The sequence below is a fragment of the Oryctolagus cuniculus genome, chromosome 13 (assembly GCF_964237555.1).
Source record: "Oryctolagus cuniculus chromosome 13, mOryCun1.1, whole genome shotgun sequence".
NCBI lineage: Eukaryota > Metazoa > Chordata > Mammalia > Lagomorpha > Leporidae > Oryctolagus > Oryctolagus cuniculus.
In genome coordinates this window covers 1,811,936-1,833,535 of record NC_091444.1, presented here as the reverse complement: position 1 = coordinate 1,833,535, position 21,600 = coordinate 1,811,936, and the positions used below count along the sequence as shown (strand labels likewise).

The 21,600-nt window shown below is 58.2% G+C and overlaps 1 protein-coding gene and 1 long non-coding RNA gene across 6 annotated transcripts; one reads left to right on the top strand and one right to left on the bottom strand.

Moving 5' to 3' along the window:
• Nucleotides 1–1,039: 1,039 nt before the first annotated feature.
• On the bottom strand, nucleotides 1,040–15,714 carry TSEN15 (tRNA splicing endonuclease subunit 15). Of its 5 annotated transcripts, none has more exons than XM_070055014.1 (7): nucleotides 15,560–15,714; nucleotides 13,419–13,500; nucleotides 12,998–13,133; nucleotides 3,256–3,397; nucleotides 2,201–2,781; nucleotides 1,970–2,027; nucleotides 1,040–1,797 (listed from the first exon to the last, which is right to left on the bottom strand). In XM_070055014.1, the coding sequence occupies exons 1-5, from the start codon at nucleotides 15,632–15,634 to the stop codon at nucleotides 2,761–2,763; spliced, it is 456 nt and encodes a 151-aa protein (XP_069911115.1). In that variant the 5' UTR covers nucleotides 15,635–15,714; the 3' UTR covers nucleotides 1,040–1,797; nucleotides 1,970–2,027; nucleotides 2,201–2,760. The 5 variants fall into 5 exon arrangements, with proteins under 5 accessions (XP_069911115.1, XP_069911117.1, XP_069911114.1 ...); XM_070055016.1 differs by having other exon boundaries at nucleotides 1,040–1,740; XM_070055013.1 differs by having other exon boundaries at nucleotides 1,970–2,781.
• LOC138844907 (uncharacterized) lies at nucleotides 1,485–2,080 on the top strand. Its single transcript, XR_011381320.1, has 2 exons — nucleotides 1,485–1,618; nucleotides 1,759–2,080. It is a non-coding gene; the product is annotated as an uncharacterized lncRNA (long non-coding RNA).
• Nucleotides 15,715–21,600: the final 5,886 nt, after the last annotated feature.

Genomic DNA, 21,600 nt, shown 5'->3' with positions numbered 1-21,600 from the left:
GGGTGAGCTGATCCTAAAGCCAGTTGCTCAGTGAGGCTTTCGCAAGGGGAAGTGGAATGCGTAATTCACATGGATGTGAGCAAAACCAGTCCAGGAAAAAAAAGAACCTCCCCGCTCCCCCAGCCCCGCGGGCTTCTACTTTTAAGTACAGTTCTACATTTTGAGCAAAGCTGAATCAAGCCACATATTTAACGTCGGTCACCTTAGAGGCACGCTCAAAAGCAGACGGGGTGTGCGCACACACAATTCCTGTTTTCCTTTGTGCTACTCCCCAGGAGCACCCAGCTGAGGGGCCGGGAGCCTGCGAAGCCGAGCCGGCAGTGCCCTCTGGTGTCCGCAGAGAGGCAGAAGGCGCCTTTGTGCCAAGGGACAGGGTGACCAGGAGCTCCGGCTCATTCCCGGAGATCTGCTGGACGCGTTCCCTATGCCAGCGGGCAGGAAGCCGGGGCGGGGAGAGACACCCCCAGGAGATGTGTCCACTTCTGACCCAGCTCCCCACTAACACGCCTGAGAAACGCAGAGGACGGCCCACGTGGCTGAGCCCTTGCCAGCCCTGTGGGAGACCGATGGAGTTCCAGGCTTCTGGCTTTGGCCAAGTCTAACCCAGCCCGGGCCGTTGTAGCCATTTGGGGAGTGAACCTGCAGATGCAAGATCTCTCACTGCCTTGCAAATAAATTAATCTTAAAGAGAAGAAAGAGAGACCATCACAGAGGAGTCAGGGCGGGCTCCAAGCCAGAGGCGTCACACCAGTCAGCGGTGTCCCTGCTGATCCCAGGAGCAGTCGGCCAGGGCCCCTCACGCACCGTGCGAGCAGCCCCGGGAGCGTGGCAAAGGGGGCGGCCAGGCGCCCTGCTGAGGCTCCTCCCCTGGGCTCTGGGAAAGCCACAGCCAGGAGTGAAGGCGTGAGGGTGGCTCCCGCAGCCGCCAGCCTCACGCGGGAGACACAATTAGCACCGCCGGGCCCTGCAGTGAGACTGGCAGGTCTTAACCGTGCACTCCTCCGTATTTTGCAGTAGCACGTACACAGCCTTCAGACACTCCATGTGAAGCATTTTTATTATAAAAGTAGTACAGAGAGACCGAGACATCGGGGAAAGAGGACCCACCCCCGCACCCTCCGGTCAGCGCTGTGCCTCGCCAGCGCCGCGTGTCTGCAGCGCCATCGCCCGCGGCGCCCCGAGCCTCGGTTCTCACTTCGTGGAGCACCCCCCCCACACACACACACGTTTTCACTGGCATTACCGCTATCGGCGAGCACATCCGCCCTTCACACGCACCTGCCTGCAGATGGGCAAACCACGCCCACTGGAGTGCGGTTCTAGTGGACTGCGGCCGTGCGTGGCTACTGCAGCTGACTCCACGCCATGGCGGCAGTGCCCGGAGTCACGGCAGACGGGACGGCCTGCGCGGCCGACGTGCACTTCCTGGATTTCCAAGGAGGCCCACTGCCTCCTGCCTTGTCTGTAAGCAGCTCACGACCTGAGCTACTACGGTGGTCCACCCAGGACCTCGAGTGTTCCTGTGTCGGCCGCCTGGACCGGGGCTGGAACCGAACTGGCCTGATGGCCTGGCAACGCGACATCGCTCAGGCTAGCCCACCTCCACAACATCGCTAAGGCTAGCCCACCTCCACGACATCGCTCAGGCTAGCCCACCTCCACGACATTGCTCAGGCTAGCCCACCTCCGTGACATCGCTAAGGCTAGCCTATCTCCGTGACATTGCTCAGGCTAGCCCACCTCCGTGACATTGCTAAGGCTAGCCCCACCTCCACGACATCGCTCAGGCTAGCCTACCTCCGTGACATTGCTCAGGCCAGCCCCACCTCCATGACATTGCTCAGGCCAGCCCCACCTCCATGACATTGCTAAGGCTAGCCTACCTCCATGACATTGCTCAGGCCAGCCCCACCTCCATGACATTGCTAAGGCTAGCCTACCTCCATGACATTGCTCAGGCCAGCCCCACCTCTGTGACATTGCTCAGGACAGCCCCACCTCCATGACATTGCTAAGGCTAGCCCCACCTCTGCGACATTGCTCAGGCTAGCCTACCTCCATGACATTGCTAAGGCTAGCCCCACCTCTGTGACATTGCTCAGGCCAGCCCCACCTCCATGACATTGCTAAGGCTAGCCCCACCTTGGCAACATTGCTCAGGCCAGCCCCACCTCCGTGACATTGCTAAGGCTAGCCCCACCTCTGCAACATTGCTAAGGCTAGCCCTACCTCCATGCCATTGCTAAGGCTAGCCCCACCTCTCCACCTCCCTGGTGCCGCTCCAGCTGACAACAAGACGGTGGCAAGGACAGGTGGGAGGCTGTGTGCCCTGGCCGGCAGCGCCCCGGCCTGTGGGTCCAGCTGCAAACCCGCTCTCTGCATGGGTGCATGTCCAGCTCTGTCGGCCCAAGAGGCGAGTGGCAGGCACTGCAGTGGGAGAACCAGAGGCGAGGGTCTTTCCCTTCTACGAGGGATGAAGACGCAGACAGGAGCAGACTCTGCAGGGGTCGGGGTTTAGAACGCCCTCCACCCCACCGTCGGAAGCAGGGACAGGCGCCGGCCTCAGAACAGCCTGGCGGCCCTGCACACAGACGTGGGTCACTGTCCCTGCTGAGTCTCCAGCAACTGCTCCAGTTCCCCGACACAAAACCCGGCCTGGGAAGGCTGTGTTCTGCGGGACCAGCCGGGCGACCCCGCCTGTCGCAGGTCCAAGAGGCAGCAGCCGACGGGTCTCGCGGTCTTGTGTCGGGAGCACAGGCGTCATCTCCTTAGGGGGACGTTCTGCCACACAAAACCAGGGGGTCAGCGCGGGCCTCTCGCGGCGAGCCCCAGCTCGGAAGCAAACGCAGAGCGGTTAGTGTGATTATCCTGACAGCCAACAGTCTGCCACGAATCAGAGCTCCTGTCGCCTCACCCCGCCCCGCCCCACCCCACCCCGCCCCGCCTCGCCATGCCACGCCACGCCACGCCACGCAGCAGCTCCTAGAGGCGTTCTCCCAGGGAACTCGGCCCCAGCTCAGCCGCCCACTGAACTCGGGAAATGCCTGGGACGCGAGGACATTCCCCGGAGCACGGGAACCAGTGAGCAGAAGTAAGCGGGAACACCCCGCTCCGGACAGAACACAGCCACAGCCACGGCCAGTCTTCCGACGCGAGAACCACGCCCTCCCCTGCATTCCCAGGCGGCAGAGGAAGCGGCGCGTCTCTGAGTGGCTGTCCCTCCTCACTGCCGCTGTCAGTCACCTCACCACTGACCTGGGGGTCTGGCAGCGTGAACCCATCCGTCAGTCTGTAATAGACGATCGTCGAGTCGGACTCCACGATGGCCAAGGTAAAGGACATCGGCAAATCCGGATCTCCTCGCAGCTTCCGAGATGCCTGCAAGATCTCCCTGATCCTGGGAGCAGACACAGGCGGAGGGAGCAGTCAGTCACCCAGCTGGATCACCAGCGACCTGCCGCACCCACGCCTGGGGCAGCGTGGCAGCACCCGTGTCCCAGCGTCCCACGAGGCAGGGCCGCCACGGGCCCAGCCCCCTCCTCCCAGCACAGGACAGGCGGGTTCAGGGCACGAAACCCGGCTAAGGGCCTGGCGTTCCCACGCCTGGGGCAGCGTGGCATCACCCGTGTCCCGGCGTCCCACGAGGCAGGGCCGCCACGGGCCCAGCCCCCTCCTCCCAGCACAGGACAGGCGGGTTCAGGGCACGAAACCCGGCTAAGGGCCTGGCGTTCCCACTCCTGGGACAGCGCGCTCTTACGGGTGCTCTTCGCGTCAACGTGGTATTCAGGCTCAGCACAGCCACAAGGACCATCTCCCGACGTGTGACACGTGATTCACACTGACTTTAACCGCTGTCCACTGCCCCGCAGGCCCCCCCGTCCTCCCCGGGGGCTGTACACCGGCGCCTCCGCCACAGCCCGGCTTTGCCTCTGGTCCACAGGGCCTGGCCGCCCCCTTCCGGCCTTTTCAGGAAAGCTTTGGGGACCCGACTCTGGGCCATGAGAAAGCCCCCCCGGAACTACTGGCTCAAAAGTCAAAGTGGGAGGAAGCGCCCCTTCAGCTGGGGCAGGGAAGAGCTTCAGAAACCACCACGCCGTAACCAAGGCAACGCCAGTTCACTGCAAGGTATCACCGTGAAGGAGACACAAACACAAAGCGACTTCAAGCAGAGAAGTCTCTAGGAGAGAGGAGCCCCTGCAGGGACCCTGAGAGTAACAGAGGCGCTTCCACCCGAGGGCGACCGCTAAGCCTGGCCAGGGCCCACGGGCGAGCTGTCGCAGGCAGGCAGCTCAGCAGGGTGAGGACAGCCCCCACCCAGGAGCTGCCACCCACAGGGACACCAAGCCCTCCCCTCCCCAGGTCTCCCAGCACCAGCACGAACAGCGAGGGCAGGGGCTCCAGTCACCAGGCCTGCTGAGCGAGGGGCCCGGCTCCCTCCCCGACTATCTGAAACCGGAAGAGAACTCAGGATCGGCGGCTGCAGCAGCCTGGCCCGACTGCTTGGGGTGAGGACACGGGCCCAGGATGGGGTTCCCTGGGGCAGGAAGTGGCACCATCCTCAGTCTCTCAAGACACGCAGGGGGCAAGGGGCAGGGGGCAGGGGGCAGTGGGAGGAGGCACTGAAATGGACTGAAAACCAGAGTACCAGGCGATCCAAGGCCTGAAAACAGAAGCTGAAAACTCCGATGCTGACCTTCACTGCTAAAGACACTAAAATAACTCGTAACTATGCTACAGCGTGGAGGGAACAGATCAGAGAGTGCAAGACAGACATGCCGGCTGCAAGGGAAATTCTAGAGAAAGCGGGCACTCCGGTGTGTTAGTGTAAGCACTGAGCAGTTCAACGGTAGACCAGATGTGGTGAGGAAAGCACGAGCAGACCTGCAAACAGCTCGAAGAAACCAGCCTGAAGTACAGAGAGAGAAAAATGCACCAACCAATCCGAGGCCTCTGACAGCATCGGGAGCGTTTAACGTCATGGGCTGGCATGGCAGGACAGAGGGCTACGGGAGACCGAGGACCCGCCAGCCTGTCCCCGGGTCCCAGTGTCTGCTGCAGACAGCACGCCGTTGGTCCTGTCTCACGCAGTGTGCCCACCGCTGCTGGGCTGGGAGGTGGACCCGCGCACGCTGACGCCCCCGGGGCTGCCCTCGGCTCTCCCTCCGTCATGCTCTGTGGATGCCCCCTCACCTCCTGCTCGCAGTCAACACGGATTTTCCTGGCACCACTTTCATTTCCTTGCTTTCCCACTACCGGTTTCTGAGTCTCTTGGCGGGGAGTCTGTTACTTTGTCTCCAGCTGCCTGGAATCAGTGCCACCCAGCTCCAGTGACACGCTGCTGCCCTGTGCTGCCTCTGCCTGCTGCTGCCACCCAGGTCTGCGCATGGGAAACCCGGTGTGGCGGCACATTACGCTCTGGGCACTCTGCCATCTGTTCTAAGGGGAGAGGAGACACAGGTATCTGGTAGTCTCTGTTTCTTCAGCCCCTCTCTGGCGGGCCCTCCTTGCTGCCCCAGCCTCTGGGTTCAGACTGTCACACACAGGGTCGGCGTCAGGGCTAGCAGGGGAGCCCCCTGGGATGCCCGCGTCCCACACCAGGTAAGGCAGCAACTTCATCACCTGCAGCGACAGGCACTGGCGGGTAGGGCGCCCTCCAAGCACCTGCCCATGCAAGAGTGGAAAACAAGCAACTGAACAGTCAGGAGTGGGCATCTGTACGTCAAGAGGCCTCGGGACACCTGCACCCACATCAAGGTGCTGGGCTGAGTCCCAGCTCACCCCGGGAGGCTGCAGGTGGCGGCTCCAGTACTTGGGCCAGCCACCTCATGAGACATCCAGACGGAGTTCACAGCTCCTGGCCTTGGTCTGGCCCAGCCCTGGCTGCCGTGGGCACCTATCCGGGGGGGTCAATCAGTGGAGGAGAGATCTGTGTGTGTCTGCCTTTCAAATAAATTTTTAAAAGAAATACATAAATGAATAGTCCAAAAGACCAATTTTTATAGGCTATGCATCTTGAATTAGCTTTTTCTACACTAATGGAAGAGAAGAAATAGACTAGGGGCTGGTGCTCTGGTGTAGCTGGTAAAGCCGCCACCTGCAGTGCTGGCATCCCATACGGGCGCCGGTTTGAGTCCCCGCTGCTCCACTTTCAACCCAGCTCTCTGCTGTGGCCTGGGGAAGCTGCGGAAGATGGCCCAGGTGCTCGTGCCCCTGCACCCGTAAGGGAGACTGGGAAGAAGCTCCTGGCTCCTGGCTTCGGATTGGCCCAGCGATGGCCAATGGAAGATGGAAGATTTCTCTTTCTCTCTCTCTGTCTCTGTAACCCTGCCGTTCAAATATATAAATTAATCTTAAAAAAAAAAAAGAAGAGGAAGAGGAAGAAACAGACCAGGGGTTGGCTTCCACTGGAACCGCTCTAACCCGTCAGGGTGCAGCACTTCACCTTGGAGGTGGCGTACCTGAGGTCTCTGGTGCCACATGGCAGGTGAGCGTCTCTGAACAGCCCCAACAGAGTGAAGGCAGGACACAGACAGAAGGAAAAACCCATTAGGCCAGCTTTCCCACGTCCTGTTTCTCAAGGTGGACACTGTTTGAATCAGGGTGTGCACACATGTGGTTTCTGCCTCAGGTCAGGAGATGGGAATTGGAGCCCACGTCCTGAAATTCAGGATAGAAATTTCCACCTCTGCTTCTTTTTTATTCTCCATTGACCCTTGTTTGGTATAAATAGAAGAGTATTTTTAGAGTATTTTTAGACTAACCTCAGACACCCTGTGGGAAGCCCTACGGGGTGGAAATTACCCAGAGCTGGGCGGGGGGGGGGGGGGGGGGGCACTGTCAGGAACGCAATGGAAGTTCCCACCTCTGCACTCCTGTCTGCGCACTGGAGCTGGGGCCCTGCCCTGAGCCGTCCCCTCCCCTGGGAGGCGTCCCCACCTGTCTCCGACAGGGGCTCAGCACAGAGCCATCCCCCCCCCGGGAGGCATCCCCACCTGTCTCCAACAGGGGCTCAGCACAGAGCCGTCCCCTCCCCTGTGCCCTCGGTAGGACGCTGAGCGGTTCCTATCGTCGTCGGTCCCCAAGTCTGCAGTGACACTGACAGCAGCAGGGGTCCCAAGCTCTATGGGCAAATCCCACACGACAGCAGAGACGCCAGCAACAGTGCGCCAGTGCCACCACCACACTATGGTCTCAATTCTTTTTTAAAGATTTATTTATTAGGCCGGCGCCGCGGCTCACTAGGCTAATCCTCCGCCTAGCGGCGTCGGCACACCGGGTTCTAGTCCCGGTCGGGGCGCCGGATTCTGTCCCGGTTGCCCCTCTTCCAGGCCAGCCCTCTGCTGTGGCCAGGGAGTGCAGTGGAGGATGGCCCAGGTGCTTGGGCCCTGCACCCCATGGGAGACCAGGAAAAGCACCTGGCTCCTGGCTCCTGCCATCGGATCAGCGCGGTGCGCCGGCCGCAGTGCGCCGACCGCGGCGGCCATTGGAGGGTGAACCAACGGCAAAAGGAAGACCTTTCTCTCTCTGTCTCTCTCTCTCACTGTCCACTCTGCCTGTCAAAAAAAAAAAAAAAAAAAGATTTATTTATTTATTCAAAAGTCAGAGTTATGGGGAGCAGGGGGAAGACAGAGAAAAATCTTCTATCTGCTGGTTCACTCCCCAAAGGGCCACAAGAGGACCAGAGCTGGCCGAATCCTAAGACAGGAGCTTCTTCTGGGTCTCCCGGGTGGGTGTAGGGCCCAAGCACTGGGCCACCTTCCACTGCTTTCCCAGGCACGTTAGCAGGGAGCTCGATCAGAAGCGGAGCAGCCGGGACTTGAACCAGTGCTGGCACCACAGGCAGCTGCTTTAACCACTGTGCTACAGTGCCGGCCCCTACAGTCTCAAGTTCTAACATGCTCACAACTTGGATCTTAACTGGAAACCACGGAGCAGCGGCCAGTGCTACGGCACAGCAGGTAAGTCCCTGTGACACCGGCAGCCCACTCGAGTGCCAGTCGGAGCCCCAGCTGTTCTACTTCCAACCCAGCTCCCTCCCTCCAACGTGCCTGGAAGACGGCTCAAGTACCTGAGCCCATGCCACTCGTGTGGGAGACACGGATGCAGCGCCTGGCTTTGGCCTAGCTCAGTCCCCCTCACTGTGGCCATTTGGGGGTGAACCAGAGGATGAAGAACACTCTCTCTAACTCTGCCTTTCAAATAAAAATTAATGCAAATCTACGTATGAAAAATGTGACCTATTTATTAAGAGGAAGTTCAACTTTTCAACTGAGTTGTATCGGAAAGAAAAAAACTGAGCCCCCACAAAAGACGTCTCAACGATAACCGCGGCTGCTGCTCCACGGAACAGGCCCCGGCGCGCACGGCAGCTCCTGTCCCCGCAGCTCTGCCGCCGCGGACAGCGCCGCGCCACGCTCGCGCCTGTGTCAGCAGCGGGGCAAAGCCGGCAGCCACTGGCAGCCCCGAGCGGACGCTAGGAAAACGCCCTCCAAATCCCAGCACCGCCTCTTCTGTGACAACTGGAGGTTTGCACAGGACAACTTACAGTGTCATATTTCAACTTCAAATCCTGTGGAAACAGACCGCATCAGGGGTCTGAGTTACGACTCACGTCAACCCACAGGACAAGGCACCTGCCCTGTGCCCTCTTCAAGGCGGCCCGTGAGAACGTGCGGCTCTCCCAGCCACACGGTGCCAGGAGCCCTGCTCACCCACAGACTCAGCCCCAAGAGAGTCCCAGGGCACCACACTGCACCCGGGCCTCGCCGGTGGAGCCAGGGCAGCTAACCCCAGGGCTAAGCGCACACGGGCCACGCGGCCACGCGGCCCTCCCGAGAGCCGGCACCGCAGTGGGGGTCAGGTGCTGACTTTCCTCCCTAAGGGCCAGAGAAAGAAATGTCTGTGGCCAGAGCTGGGGCTGCGCAGAGGTCATGAGGTCACTCTCCCAGCCCCGCTGCAGGCCCCAGAAGGGGTCACGTGTGTCTGTAACAGCCACCGCTCCAGAGAGCAGACGCACTTTGTCACAGGGAGGCAGCAGTGCAGCGACCCTAGGGTTAAATCCCACAGCTCGGAGCATCTCAGACGCGCTGAGAAGTCGGATCTAAGGACCTCTCCTTCGTGGTTAAGTAAGTTCCTTCTGGAGCAGGCATTTGGCCGAGCAGCTAAGGGACCGGCGCTGCGGCGGCCTGAGCTAAGCGGCTGTGACACGGCGTCCCGTATCCACGTGCCGGTTTGCATCCTGGCTGCTGTTTGCACTTCAGCCTCCTGAAAACCCAGCTGGGACGGCAGAGGATGACGGTCCAAGTGCCTGAGCCCCCCACACGTGCGGCAGGTGGAGGTGGAGCGTGGCTCTGCCTTGGGCCTGGCGCGGCCCTCCTGTCGCAGGGTTTGGGGAGTGAACCAGCAGCTCTGTCTCTTTGTGTCTCCTTCCTTGTCTGAGGCTTTGACTTTCAAATTAATTAACCAGGCTTGAAAAAAGCAAAGATACCAGGGCCGGCACTGTGGCACAGCAGGTAAAACTGCCGTCCGTGATCCAGCATCCCATATGGGCACCGGTTTGAGTCCCAGCTGCTCCACTTCTGATCCATTTCCTACTAACGCATGGGAAAAACAGTGAAAGACGGCCCAGGTGTTCAGCGCCATTCACACGGGAGACCGAAATGACGTCCTGCCTCCTGGCTTTGGTGTGGCCCAGCCCTGGCCGTTGTAGCCATCTGGGGAGGGAGTGACCCAGTGGATGGAAGATAGCTCTGTCTCTCTCCCTGTAACTCTTTCAAATAAATACATTTTTTAAAGATACAGTTTAAGATGCTTGCGTTTTTCCTTTGTGGAGGGCTTTTTGCGCTGGCTGTGGCTGCCTCGTGAGGAGTTTTTCTTTGGGGCCTTTCTGCATTCTGGCTGTTTGTCCAGTACTACCTGGTTCTTGAGTTTGCATTCTGTTTTGCTCCAAGTGGACCCTGTTCTCCGTACATTGCTGTGTCTCCACCTTTGAATTCTCTGACCTGTGCAGAGAACGCGGTTACAACGCGCTGGCCGGGAGCCCTGCAGCCCACACGTGGGTACAGCGCAATGAACAAACCAAGTTCCTGTTCTCGTGGACTGATTGTAGGTGGCACCGTGTTTGCATGGCAGCTACACACGTCCTCCCACGTCCTCCACGTCACCGCTAGAGCACTTGCGGCACCTCCTACAGCGCGACGCCACGTCAACAGCTGTAGGGCTAACGACGAGGAAAGCCGTCGCACAGGCTCAGTGCAGGCGCGATCTCTCGCCCAGGCATCTGTGACCCAGGCTTGGCTGGACCTGCGCTCGTGCAACCCACAGACATGGAGCCGCTTGTCACTGCTCAGTCACCCACCAGAGGGTTCATGGAGACAACCCAATACCCACCTCAGGGAAGAGCTCAGTGGAGGACGGGCTGTTTGCACTCGGTCCTGTCCAACAACCACCAAAGGAGAAACAAAACTCCTCTGCCCAGCCCGACTCGGCACCAGAGTGACTTCCAGGGCTGTCTTGCTGGACACAGCGTCCCCAGCTCTCAGGTCGCGAGTGCGAGTCCCGGGCCCCTCCGGGGGAGAATTTCATTCCCGGTGCTACCTTCACATCTTCCCACTCAGGTACACGTGTGTCGGGAGACAGGATGAAAAGCAGCTTATTTTGGTGCCAGACTAGTGAAATCACGCAGGGTTTCCTACAAAGTGCATGTCCGTGGGCTTTCTGAGGCCCGCGTGCTTCCGGCGGTGTCGCCACGTAAGGCCCCCGCGGGCGGGGAGCAGCAGCTGCTCCTGTCACTAACGGGGGAACTGCTGCGTCGGCCTCAGGAGCCCTAAACACAGCACTTGTGTTGGACACGCCACATCCTGCGTCATACAGCACACCGGAAATAGACACAGTGCCCTGCCACCGCCAATGCCCCTGCCAGCCTGGGCGACCGGAATCAATCACACACACACACACACACACACACCCCCGTTAGAAAGCCTGAGGGGAAAACTGGATGACCTAAGAAGCAAGCAAACACATAACAAGCGTCAGGATTTATTTGTGCTATTTTCCATGTTATTACTTCGCTGTATTATACAGTCATGAATATGTATATAAAAATGACACAAAGACAAGCTCTCTGAGTTATTAAACGAAGAGCATAAAGTGGCTTCCTGAATTATCATCCCAACCATTTCTATGTAAAGAAGAAAACAGCCTAAACCAACAAAGCTGGGAAAACCTTAATTATCGGCTAGAAGATACTAAAATTAGTGGACACAAATTGGTACTCTGAGACCTACGGAATGATTTTGGAAAAAACAGACTACTGCTTTCGCTTCATTGATTTTATGTTTTAGGATTGAATTCAAATTAATTGTGAATAGTAGCTCCTTCTCCACACAGTGTAACAGGACCTTGTTACAGGCATTTTGAGGAACAAAGTCTCTCAGCTGCAGGAGGGCTCGTAAAACCCAGGAAGTGCAGCAATCATACCGACCGAGGCCGACCCAATCGGCTGCGCTTCTCGGAGGATGCAGGTCTGTGCGAAGCAGCATGGGCAGCCTGACAGCAACGAGCACTTCTCACGACGGACCACACACCAGCACTGCCCAGAAACCCGAGAATCAGCTCACCCAACACTGCGGAGCACGCACAAGGCGGCAGCGCTGACGGGGCGGGGGCGTGGGGGGGTCTGACGGATCACGCACTGATCATCTATCTGAGCCCCTGGTCAGAGCCACGAGGACAGAGCCAAGAAGACACCAGCTCACCCAACACTGCGGAGCACGCACAAGGCGGCAGCGCTGACGGGGCGGGGGCGGGGGGGGGTCTGACGTATCAGGCACTGATCATCTGAGCCCCTGGTCAGCCCAGAGGACACAGCAGTGCTCCTCCTGCCGCACCAGGCATGCAGCCCCCCGAGCCAGCACAGAGGCGCTCAGAGGCACTTCAAGGGCTCTGCCCTCTCCCCTACATCTCCGCAGTATGCCCGCTCCCACCTCTCCCCCTGCACCCCTCTCCCTGCCCCCATGGCTCTTCAACTCGCCCCCTGAACGCAGGCCGCCCCGTCTCTCGAGAATCTTGTCCGCGGGGACTCCCTTCTCCCCTCCGCTGCAGCTGCGCCTCAGGACGGCAGCCCAGTCACCCGGCTTCCCTCCACGTGCAAAGTGCCGGGGAGAAGCCACCGTCTGGGGCCTAACTCTGGAAGCAGCACCTCTTCATTTTTGCCAGCGCTGACTCATCAGATACAACGACCCCTGGGAGGACAGAGGAACTGACCAGCGGAGCAAGTCAGGGCAGAGGCGGCGTGCTGCAAACAGGGAGCAGAGGGGCGCTGCCAATGGGGGAGAAACGTGGCCCCCGGAGCACCTCCCACACCATCAGACACGAACAAACCTTAACACTCTAGTGAAATACAGGGAACACTTCCAGGTCTCTAGACAGGTACCATTTCTTAAGCCAGACACAAAGACACTGACTCCACGAGAAGACAGATATCTGATTACATTCAACTTAAGTACCGCCACTGATTGAAAGCTACCTTAAAGACAGTAGAAGATTGGGCCAGATCAGGCCGCTGCCTGCAACACTGGCAACCATGAGTCCTGGCTGCTCCACTTGCAATGCAGCTCCCTGCTAATGTGCAGACGATGGTCCCAGTGGTCGGGCCCCGGCCGCAAACACGGGAGACCCAGAGGGAGTCCCAGCTCCTGGCTGCCACCCGCCCCAGCCCTGGCTACTTCATCTGGGGGTGAACCAGCAGACGGAAGACCAGTCTCTTCTCACGGCCGATCAAGTAAACAAATAAATAAGACAATGAAAGATTCACAAACTCAAAACACAACCAACAAACATTTACTGTTAATAATATAAAAAAAGAATGTGGGATCTATGTTAGAGTGTGGCAGGTTAAGTCGAAGCCTACAACACCAGCATCTCTTGTCCACGGGTTTGAATCCCGGCTGCTTCGCTTCTGAACTGTCGGTTAGCCAAGACCAAAACCCGCGCTCACCTGTTGTGGCTGAGGGAGGCTGTGACGGGCGTGGGCACAATGGTCTGCAAGCCCTCCCCTTCTATCTCCGTGCCGACCAGGCAGATGAGCTGCAGCTCTGGCAGTCCCACGCAGTTCACTTCATGCCAACTTTTACCTGGAAGAGCCGCGTCGAACGGGCAAGACCGCTTATCAAAAGCCAAAGTAAAGGCTCCGAACTTCTATGTGGCAATGTCACCCTTACCCCGGCCTCTTCTCTACTCGTCTAGCGTTTCTGTTACTCAATAATTCCCAACGTAAAAAGATAAGGAAGCTGCAAAACTGCTTGACAAAACTAGCAGCAAATGCATGAGCGACTGCTCACCGTAACGTCAGCGCGGAGATCCCAACCCAGCGCCCGACCCCAGCACGGCCCCAGTCCACACAGAGGTGGGCGGCTTACTCTCCATGAGGTCCAGGAAAACCAAGAACGCTGCGTACACTTGCGTGGCATCTCCCGCATCCAACTCCATCATCTCCAAATACTGGAAATCAAAATGGGGGCGTCAGACGCGGAAGGGAGGCTCGGGTGCCCCTCCAGTGGGCGCGTGTCACTGCACGTGTGCTATCTGCACAGAAGGTAGAGGGCGACGCAGGATGGCATCTGCCTCCGGAGGGTCTGCAGCTGTCAGAACACACAAACTGGGCAAAAACGACCTGTGACCGCGATGGGATGAGACCACACACGGAGCTCCCCTCGGGGTGTGGCCGGTGAGTGACAGAACGGGCCCAAGGCCCTGCCCTTAGAACAAGCAACGCAGAGCCACAGCGAGCAGTCGACAAGGTGAGGGTGAGCCACACGCGTCCGAGACCCGCAGCAGCAGCCGTGGGCTGTCCCGGGGTCTCGTGGGGGCCTGTCACCTGCATGGGGAGACACTGCCGGAACGCCACGCCCCCTCCTCCCCACGCCCGGGAGGTGTCACCGAAGCGGACAAACCAGCTGCAGGGGGAACGCGTCTCCGAGGGGACGCCGAGGCCGCGCGTCCCCGGGCGAGCAGGGCTCGCGCAGGGCGAGCTCCGCGAGGGCGGCTGGGAAGACGGGTGTCAGCGCACAGGTGCAGATCAGGGCTGCCATGCAACCGCAGGCGGGGCCACGCCAGAGGTCCGGATCCTCCGCGCGACGGGGCGCCGAGGGGCTGTGAGCCGGACGGCAGGGGAGTGGTGCCTGCGGGGGCCGCCCTGCCACCACGCTCCACGGACGGACCTAAGTCACTGGCAAACCGAGCCACACAAAGGCAGAGCCGGAAATCAGATACCCACTGGTGTTTATTTCTCCCCGACTGCAGAGTGCGTCCGCTCCGAAGCTTGCTGTCCAGGTCTACAGAGCGCAGGTCTGCACACGGACCCGCACTGCACCCGGCCGGGCCTCTTCACAACCGACTGAGCGGACTCAGTGAGAAAAGTGCTGGGCAGGAAACGCTAAGTCCCTCAGTTCTCTGCGGAACTCGGCCTCCACGCTCAGTCTATCACGGCCTGCACTGGAGGCTGAGCCTGGGGCTGGCTCTGTGCACACCGCAGGAAGCCACGACCACGGGCCACCAGGCCACTGACCACCGGCCAAGTGGCCGGCATCCTGCAGCCCCAGCCACTGCACTCATCCGGGGAGTGAACGGTGGAGGGTCGGGTCTCCCTCTCCCTCTCTCTAACTCTTCCAAATAAACGGTAAAGTCTCTAAAGACAGAGTTACAGAGAGAGGGGTCTTCCATCCGCTGGTTCACTCCTCCAATGGCTGCAACAGCCAGAGCTGTGCCCATCTGAAGCCAGGAGCTTCTTCCCGGTCTCCCACGCGGGTGCAGGGCCCAAGCCCCTGGGCCATCCTCCACTGCTTTCCCAGGCCACAGCAGAGAGCAGCCGGGACTCGAACCGGCGCCCATATGGGAGGCCAGGGCTTTAACCGGCTGCGCCACAGCGCCGGCCCCAGTCTTAAGAAACGTAAAAGAGCGAGCTGAGTGACCAGCACGGCCACTCCCCGCGGCAGACGCCTGACCAACAGCCACCGACCTAAGCCGGAGGAGCCCCACGCGGTGCGCGCCGTGGTCACCCCGTTTCTCAGGGGGAGACCCCCAACACCGCGCCGCCCTGGGTGCGGGGGAGAGGGGGAGGGGGCGAGGGCGGGGGAGGGGGCGAGGGCGAGGGCGGGGGGCGGGGGCGGGACTCGGCACACGGGGCAACCGGCCCTCCCGACCTCGCGGGCCCATCGCCACCCGCACGGCTCCCCGGCCGCGTCCCCGCCCACGCGACACCCCGCACGGCTCCCCGGCCGCGTCCCCGCCCACGCGACACCCCGCACGGCTCCCCGGCCGCGTCCCCGCCCACGCGACACCCCGCATGGCTCCCGGCCGCGTCCCCGCCCACGCGACACCCCGCACGGCTCACCGGCCGCGTCCCCGCCCACGCGACACCCCGCATGGCTCCCGGCCGCGTCCCCGCCCACGCGACACCCCGCACGGCTCACCGGCCGCGTCCCCGCCCACGCGCCACCCCGCACGGCTCCCGGCCGCGTCTCCGCCCACGCGTGAGAGGAGCCCGCGCCCGGCCCCTCACCTTGGGGTGGCTGCCGATCCAGGCGTCCTCGGGGGCCCACGGGCGAGCGCCGCCGTCGCCGCCGCGCTCCGCCATGGCGCGCCGCGCTGCACCGACCCGCGCGCCTGGCTCCGCCTCCCGGCTGCGCACGTGCGGCCCGCGGCTGGGGCCGCGCGCCGGGCTCCGCCTCCAGTGCACGCGGATCGGCGTCCGGCCGGGAGCACGGGCCTCGCGCCTGGGTTCCGCTGCCCCCGCAGCCCGCCCGGACCGGAAGTCGCAGACGCCTCCCGGCGTCGCCGCGTTTCCTCAGAGCCGGGCCGAGTCCCGCGTGAGGCGGCCGCCGCGGCGCTCAGAGCCCGCGTCCGGGGATGCGGGGAGCGGATGAGGGGCCGCGTCCCCAGGAGCGGGGAAGCGGCCTGAGGAGAGGGCGGTCGCCGGCCCGGCGCCGCTGCGGGGTGCAGCGCGGGAGCCTGGGAGGAAGGGGCCGCGGGGCGGGCGGCTCGGAACCCAGAGGCCCAGGCCGGACCCAGGCCGGACGGGACGTCTCCTTCCGGACTCGGCAGGCCCTGGGCACGAGGCCCAGCAGGAAGCCGCCAGAACTCCCGGGCATAGTGCGCCGGGCCACCGCCTAGGGGTGCGGGAAGCGAGCGGGACGACGGGGGGCGCACGCCTGCCCAGGAGAGCCCCAGCTCGCGGGCCAGAGCCGCCGGAGTGCGCGTGGGAAAGTGGAGCAGGATACACGCTGGGGGAAGGAGTGCCAACCCCGGGCCTCCCACGGAGAGTCACGGGACACGGACGCCGGGGGGAGCAGCAGGGCCACCCCTGAGCCTCCCCACGGAGAGTCACGGGACACGGACGCCGGGGGGAGCAGCAGGGCCACCCCTGAGCCTCCCCACGGAGAGTCACGGGACACGGACGCCGGGGGGAGCAGCAGGGCCACCCCTGAGCCTCCCCACGGAGAGTCACGGGACACGGACGCCGGGGGGAGCAGCAGGGCCACCCCTGAGCCTCCCCACGCGGAGTCACGGGACACGGACGCCGGGGGGAGCAGCAGGGCCACCCCTGAGCCTCCCACGGAGAGTCACGGGACACGGACGCCGGGGGGAGCAGCAGGGCCACCCCTGAGCCTCCCACGGAGAGTCACGGGACACGGACGCCGGGGGGAGCAGCAGGGCCACCCCTGAGCCTCCCACGGAGAGTCACGGGACACGGACGCCGGGGGGAGCAGCAGGGCCACCCCTGAGCCTCCCACATGGAATCACGGGACACGGACGCCGGGGGGAGCAGCAGGGCCACCCCTGAGCCTCCCACGGAAAGTCACAGGGAACAAGTGTCCCACACCCAGGAGCGCGCACCTCTGATGGACCCTGCACCACCCATCGCAGTCACAAGAAACGCACGCTGGAGGGAGCAGGAGCCCATGTCCCGCAGCTCACACGTCTGATGGACCTTGAGTGCCCTGTGCGAAACACAGGAAAGGGACGCTGAAGGGACCAGGTGGTCCCCAGCGAGGAGGGTGGAGAGCCCCACTGGACAGCCCCACACCTCCCGCCCTGAATCACAGCATGGCTGCAGATGAAGATCTGAGCTGAGACCAGAGCTGCCCCCAAGGAGCCTGGGAAATGACCCACTAACAGGAAGCAAAGAATGCTTGTCAGAGAAAAGTGGTTGAACCCAGACTTCCCTCAATTCAAAAAACCGGGGTATGGTCCAAGTTCTCTGATGTGAAAAAATCAAGAAAACTGATCACTTTGCTACAGCTAGACCTTAGGATGAATTTGATGTTGAAACTGACATAAGGCTTTTAAAGTGACTTATAACTATTCTCAATGAAGTAAGAAAATATGTGTTGAGCAGATGAAAACATCAGGAGACAACCAGAGCATCTCAGGAGAGAGGAAGAAAAACATGTTAAAAGCCAAATGGAGGCCGGCGCCGCGGCTCACTAGGCTAATCCTCCGCCTAGCGGCGCTGGCACACCGGGTTCTAGTCCCAGTCGGGGCGCCGGATTCTGTCCTGGTTGCCCCCCTTTCAGGCCAGCTCTCTGCTGCGGCCAGGGAGTACAGTGGAGGATGGCCCAAGTGCTTGGGCTCTGCACCCCATGGGAGACCAGGAGAAGCACCTGGCTCCTGCCTTTGGATTAGCACGGCGTGCCAGCCGCAGCACGCCAACTGTGGTGGCCATTGGAGGGTGAACCAATGGCAAAAGGAAGACGTTTCCCTCTGTCTCTCTCTCACTCTCCACTCTGCCTCTCAAAAAAAAAAAAAAAAAGTCAAATGGAAATTCTGGAACTTAAAATTATGATTTCAGAAGAAAAACATCTCACGGTTTGAGGAAAAATCAAGTGAACTTGAAGGCAGAGAAACAGGAAATTTCCAACATGCACAACAAAAACTGCTTTCAAAAAATGAGCAGAGCATCATTAAGGTACAATGTCAGACAACCTAGCATACATCCAAATGGAAAACAGGAGGAGAAAGAACGGGGCAGGGGGGAATAAACCTGAAGAAACAATGGCAAAAATCTCCCTAAACTTGGTGAAAGACAGACATTCGCTAATTCTAAATGCGAAATGAATACCAACTAAAATAAAGGAGTGCACAGTGTAGTCAGACTGTTGGAAGATAGAAGCTTGAATACACCGAAGATGTCCGTCCATTCTTTCTTACTTTTCTGTGCTTTTTTAAAAAGTTTTATTTATTTGAAAGGCAGAGCAACAGAAAGCTCTTCCGTCAGCTGGTTCCCTGTCTAAATGCCCACAACATCCAGGGACAGACCAGGCTGCAGCCAGGAGCTCCAGTTCTCCCACACGGGCGGCGGGGACCCAAGTACTTAACTGAACGTCACATGCTGCCTCTGAGTGCACTTTAGCAGAAAACTGGGCAGGAAGCCAGAGTGGGCCTCCAGCCGGGTGCCCTGATCCGGGGGCAGGTGTTCAAGGGGTTCTGAACCGCTGTGCCACAGTGCCCACCCACATCTGTTACTGAACGCAATGTGAAGCCATGGCAATTTGCAAATTTCCCTGGCATGTGTTACGTTGGACTGCAGTCATTAAACTCTGTCTCTCCAAAGCAGCTACTAATCCCCAAGAAGCAGATAGTACCAAAATTAGTAGGTCCACCGAAGCGCGAAATACTGAGATGAGTCCAGATGATTCTGAGTAAATCACACTGACCCCAAAGACCCAAGTCAGCTCATGTGATGGTATTTACAGAAGCATTAAGAGCATTTTCTTGCAAATCTGAGAGAACATTTTATAAATCAGCACAGAGATCTAATAGGATTAGGTGCTATTTGAAAAAGGAACAACATCTGCAAGGGAAGATTTTCAACTTAAGGAGAAAAAGGGAGGCTGGTAGAGAACCTAGGAGGATGAAGACAGATTCATGAGCAAAAAGCGACAGATGAGTGCCGTTCTTTGACAATAGATTTTCTGTTGTTTGGAAAAAGCATGATACATTAAACAGGAATCTTAGCCACTTCTCACTTTTAATGTCACTTTAAAAAAATGTATTTGAAAGGCAGAGTTACAGAGAGGGAGAGATATCTTCCATCTGGGTGTCCCACATGGATGCAGGGGCGCAGGGCTTTGGGCCGTTTGTTGCCTTCCCAGGAGTATTAACAGGGAGCTTGATCAGAAGTGGAGTAGCCAGGCCTCTAACCGGCTCCCCTATGGGATGCCAACATTGCAGGCTGTGGCTTAACACCCTCAGCACAGCGCCAGTCCCCAGTGTTCCCTTAAAGAGTTGAAGAACAAAGATTATCTCCTGGCTTCTGTGTTGAGCACTGGAAACCGTATTTGGTATTTAGAGTGGCTAATCATGAACACCGAGGGTTTGGGAGCGCTTCGACAACCTGGTATTTTAAGGACAGAGCACAGCAGCTGTGTGGCACTGGAGTGGAGTCTAATGCAGGATGGAGTTTCAGCTTCTCGTAGCCGGCAGGTTTCCCCTCTTGTGAATGCTCCTGCAGTTCGCTGTATTAGAGAGCCACAGGAGCTAGAAAAAGGAGCGGGTTGGTGACCATCGGTGAAGTCCCCTGAGGGTGCTCTGTTCAGTTAAGCTCAACGTAACCCAGCACTCGCTGTGCTGATTTCCCAGTGTGATACCCTGCCAGCCCATTTCATGCCTTTAAAAACATCCGTAATGTCCAGGCAGAGGCATGATAATGCACAGGGAGCCTCAAGAGGGAAAAGCAGGCATTGAATTGTGATGCAGATCTTTAGTGTGTTATGAGAAAAAAAAAAAGAAAGAAAGAAAAGGCTTTTCTGCAGGATCACATAAGACAGTGATCCAAAACTGAAACATGTAGGCGGGACCCAGATCAGTTTTTCATTAAGTGGTTGTAAAATTCTTCATATACAGCTTCTCCCTTTTCTGATACACAAAGCATGCAGTTTTTCATTTTCTGTGTTTCAAGTGTAGATGTGCTGTTGATACTTTCAGTAAAACACAAACTGATATTTTGCTGCTCCTATGTTGTGGGCACGTAGGGGATGTCCATCATATGGAAAAGAACTTGGAATAACTTCAATTATGTTCTCTACATTTTTTCAACAAAGTTGAGAGTGCAATCCAAATTCCCCATTATTTAATGTATTTAATTTTTAAAGGACTGCCTACATTTGAAACAAAACAACAATGTTTTAGGATAAAGACAAGCAGGATCTTTATGGAGAACATTAGGAGTGTTTTTCAAGGTTATTAGAAAAGACCAAAATTAATACATTGACAAGCAGGAGAGATTCAATATTGTAAACTTGGCGATTTCCTCCCAACCTGAGCTATAAATCCTAGCAATCCTAATCCCCATAGGGATTTTGCTAATACTTGATAAGATGGTCCTGAAATGTGGGCATTAGGGGCCAAAGATCACCAAGACCCTTCTGATGAGCAAACGTCTGAATTGACAGTAGGTGTTGGGGCCGGCACAGGGAACTAACCCAGGGAACAAAATAGGGACCGAGGTACAGACTCACGCACATCGGACAGAAGCGACGCTGCAGGTGTGGGCTGGCAAGGGAAGGAGAGAGGATTTGACAAAAGGCAGAAGCAGAGAGACCTCTGAACTTTAAGGCAAAATAGAAAAGAATGCTACTCCAAGACAAGCACTCAGAACACAAGCCATATGAAACTCAGTTTGATGAAGTTGACTACAAGTAAGAATTCCGGACACGGAGAAAGGAAAAGGCTATGGATCTGGAGACAGGATCCGCAGCATGTAATTAAAGGAAGAGATACACAGGGTGGTACAGAGTTCCTAAAAATCGATTAGGAAACAAAACCCTTCTTAAGGGGAAAACAGGACTAAACGGGGGAAGACGTCAGTATCCAGCAAGCACGCACTGGGGCTGTGCCACGCTGGCTGAGAGAAAACAAAAACCGAGCTCAGAGGTGGTGCTGCCCACTCAGCAGTCAGAGAAAAAGCTACGAGCGACTGAAAAGCTGAGCAGAGGAAAAAGGTCCAAATCCTAGGACCCAACAATTCTACTCGCAGCAATGCATCCTAGAGCAACATTTTAAAAATAAAAATAGGGGCCGGCGCTGTGGCGTAGCGGGTAAAGCCTCCGGCTGCAGTGCCAGCATCCCATAGGGGCTGTTCCACTTCCAATCCAGCTCTGCTATGGCCTGGGAAAGCGGTGGAGGATGGCCCAAGTGCTTGGGCCCCTGCACCTGCGTGGGAGACCCGGAGGAATCTCCTGGCTTCGGATGGGCTGAGCTCCGGCTGTTGCAGCCAATTGGGGAGCGAAACAAAGGATGAAGACTCTCTCTCTCTCTCTCTCTCTCTCTCTCTCTGTCTCTAACTCTGACTTTCAAATAAATAAATAAATCTTTAAACAAATAAAAAGAGTGCCAATATCTATTGGTGATTGTGAGATAAATTGAGGGTTGGATACAGTTTATATATGGCTAGCTTCAATCAACAACTTGAATGAATTTCAAAAATTCACAATCAAAAATGTTAGTCACAGAAGAATTTATAAGGTATGAATTCATTTATATGAAATTCAAATATAGCAGCACTTTTTATAATACCCTCAACATGGAAACAACCCAGAAGTC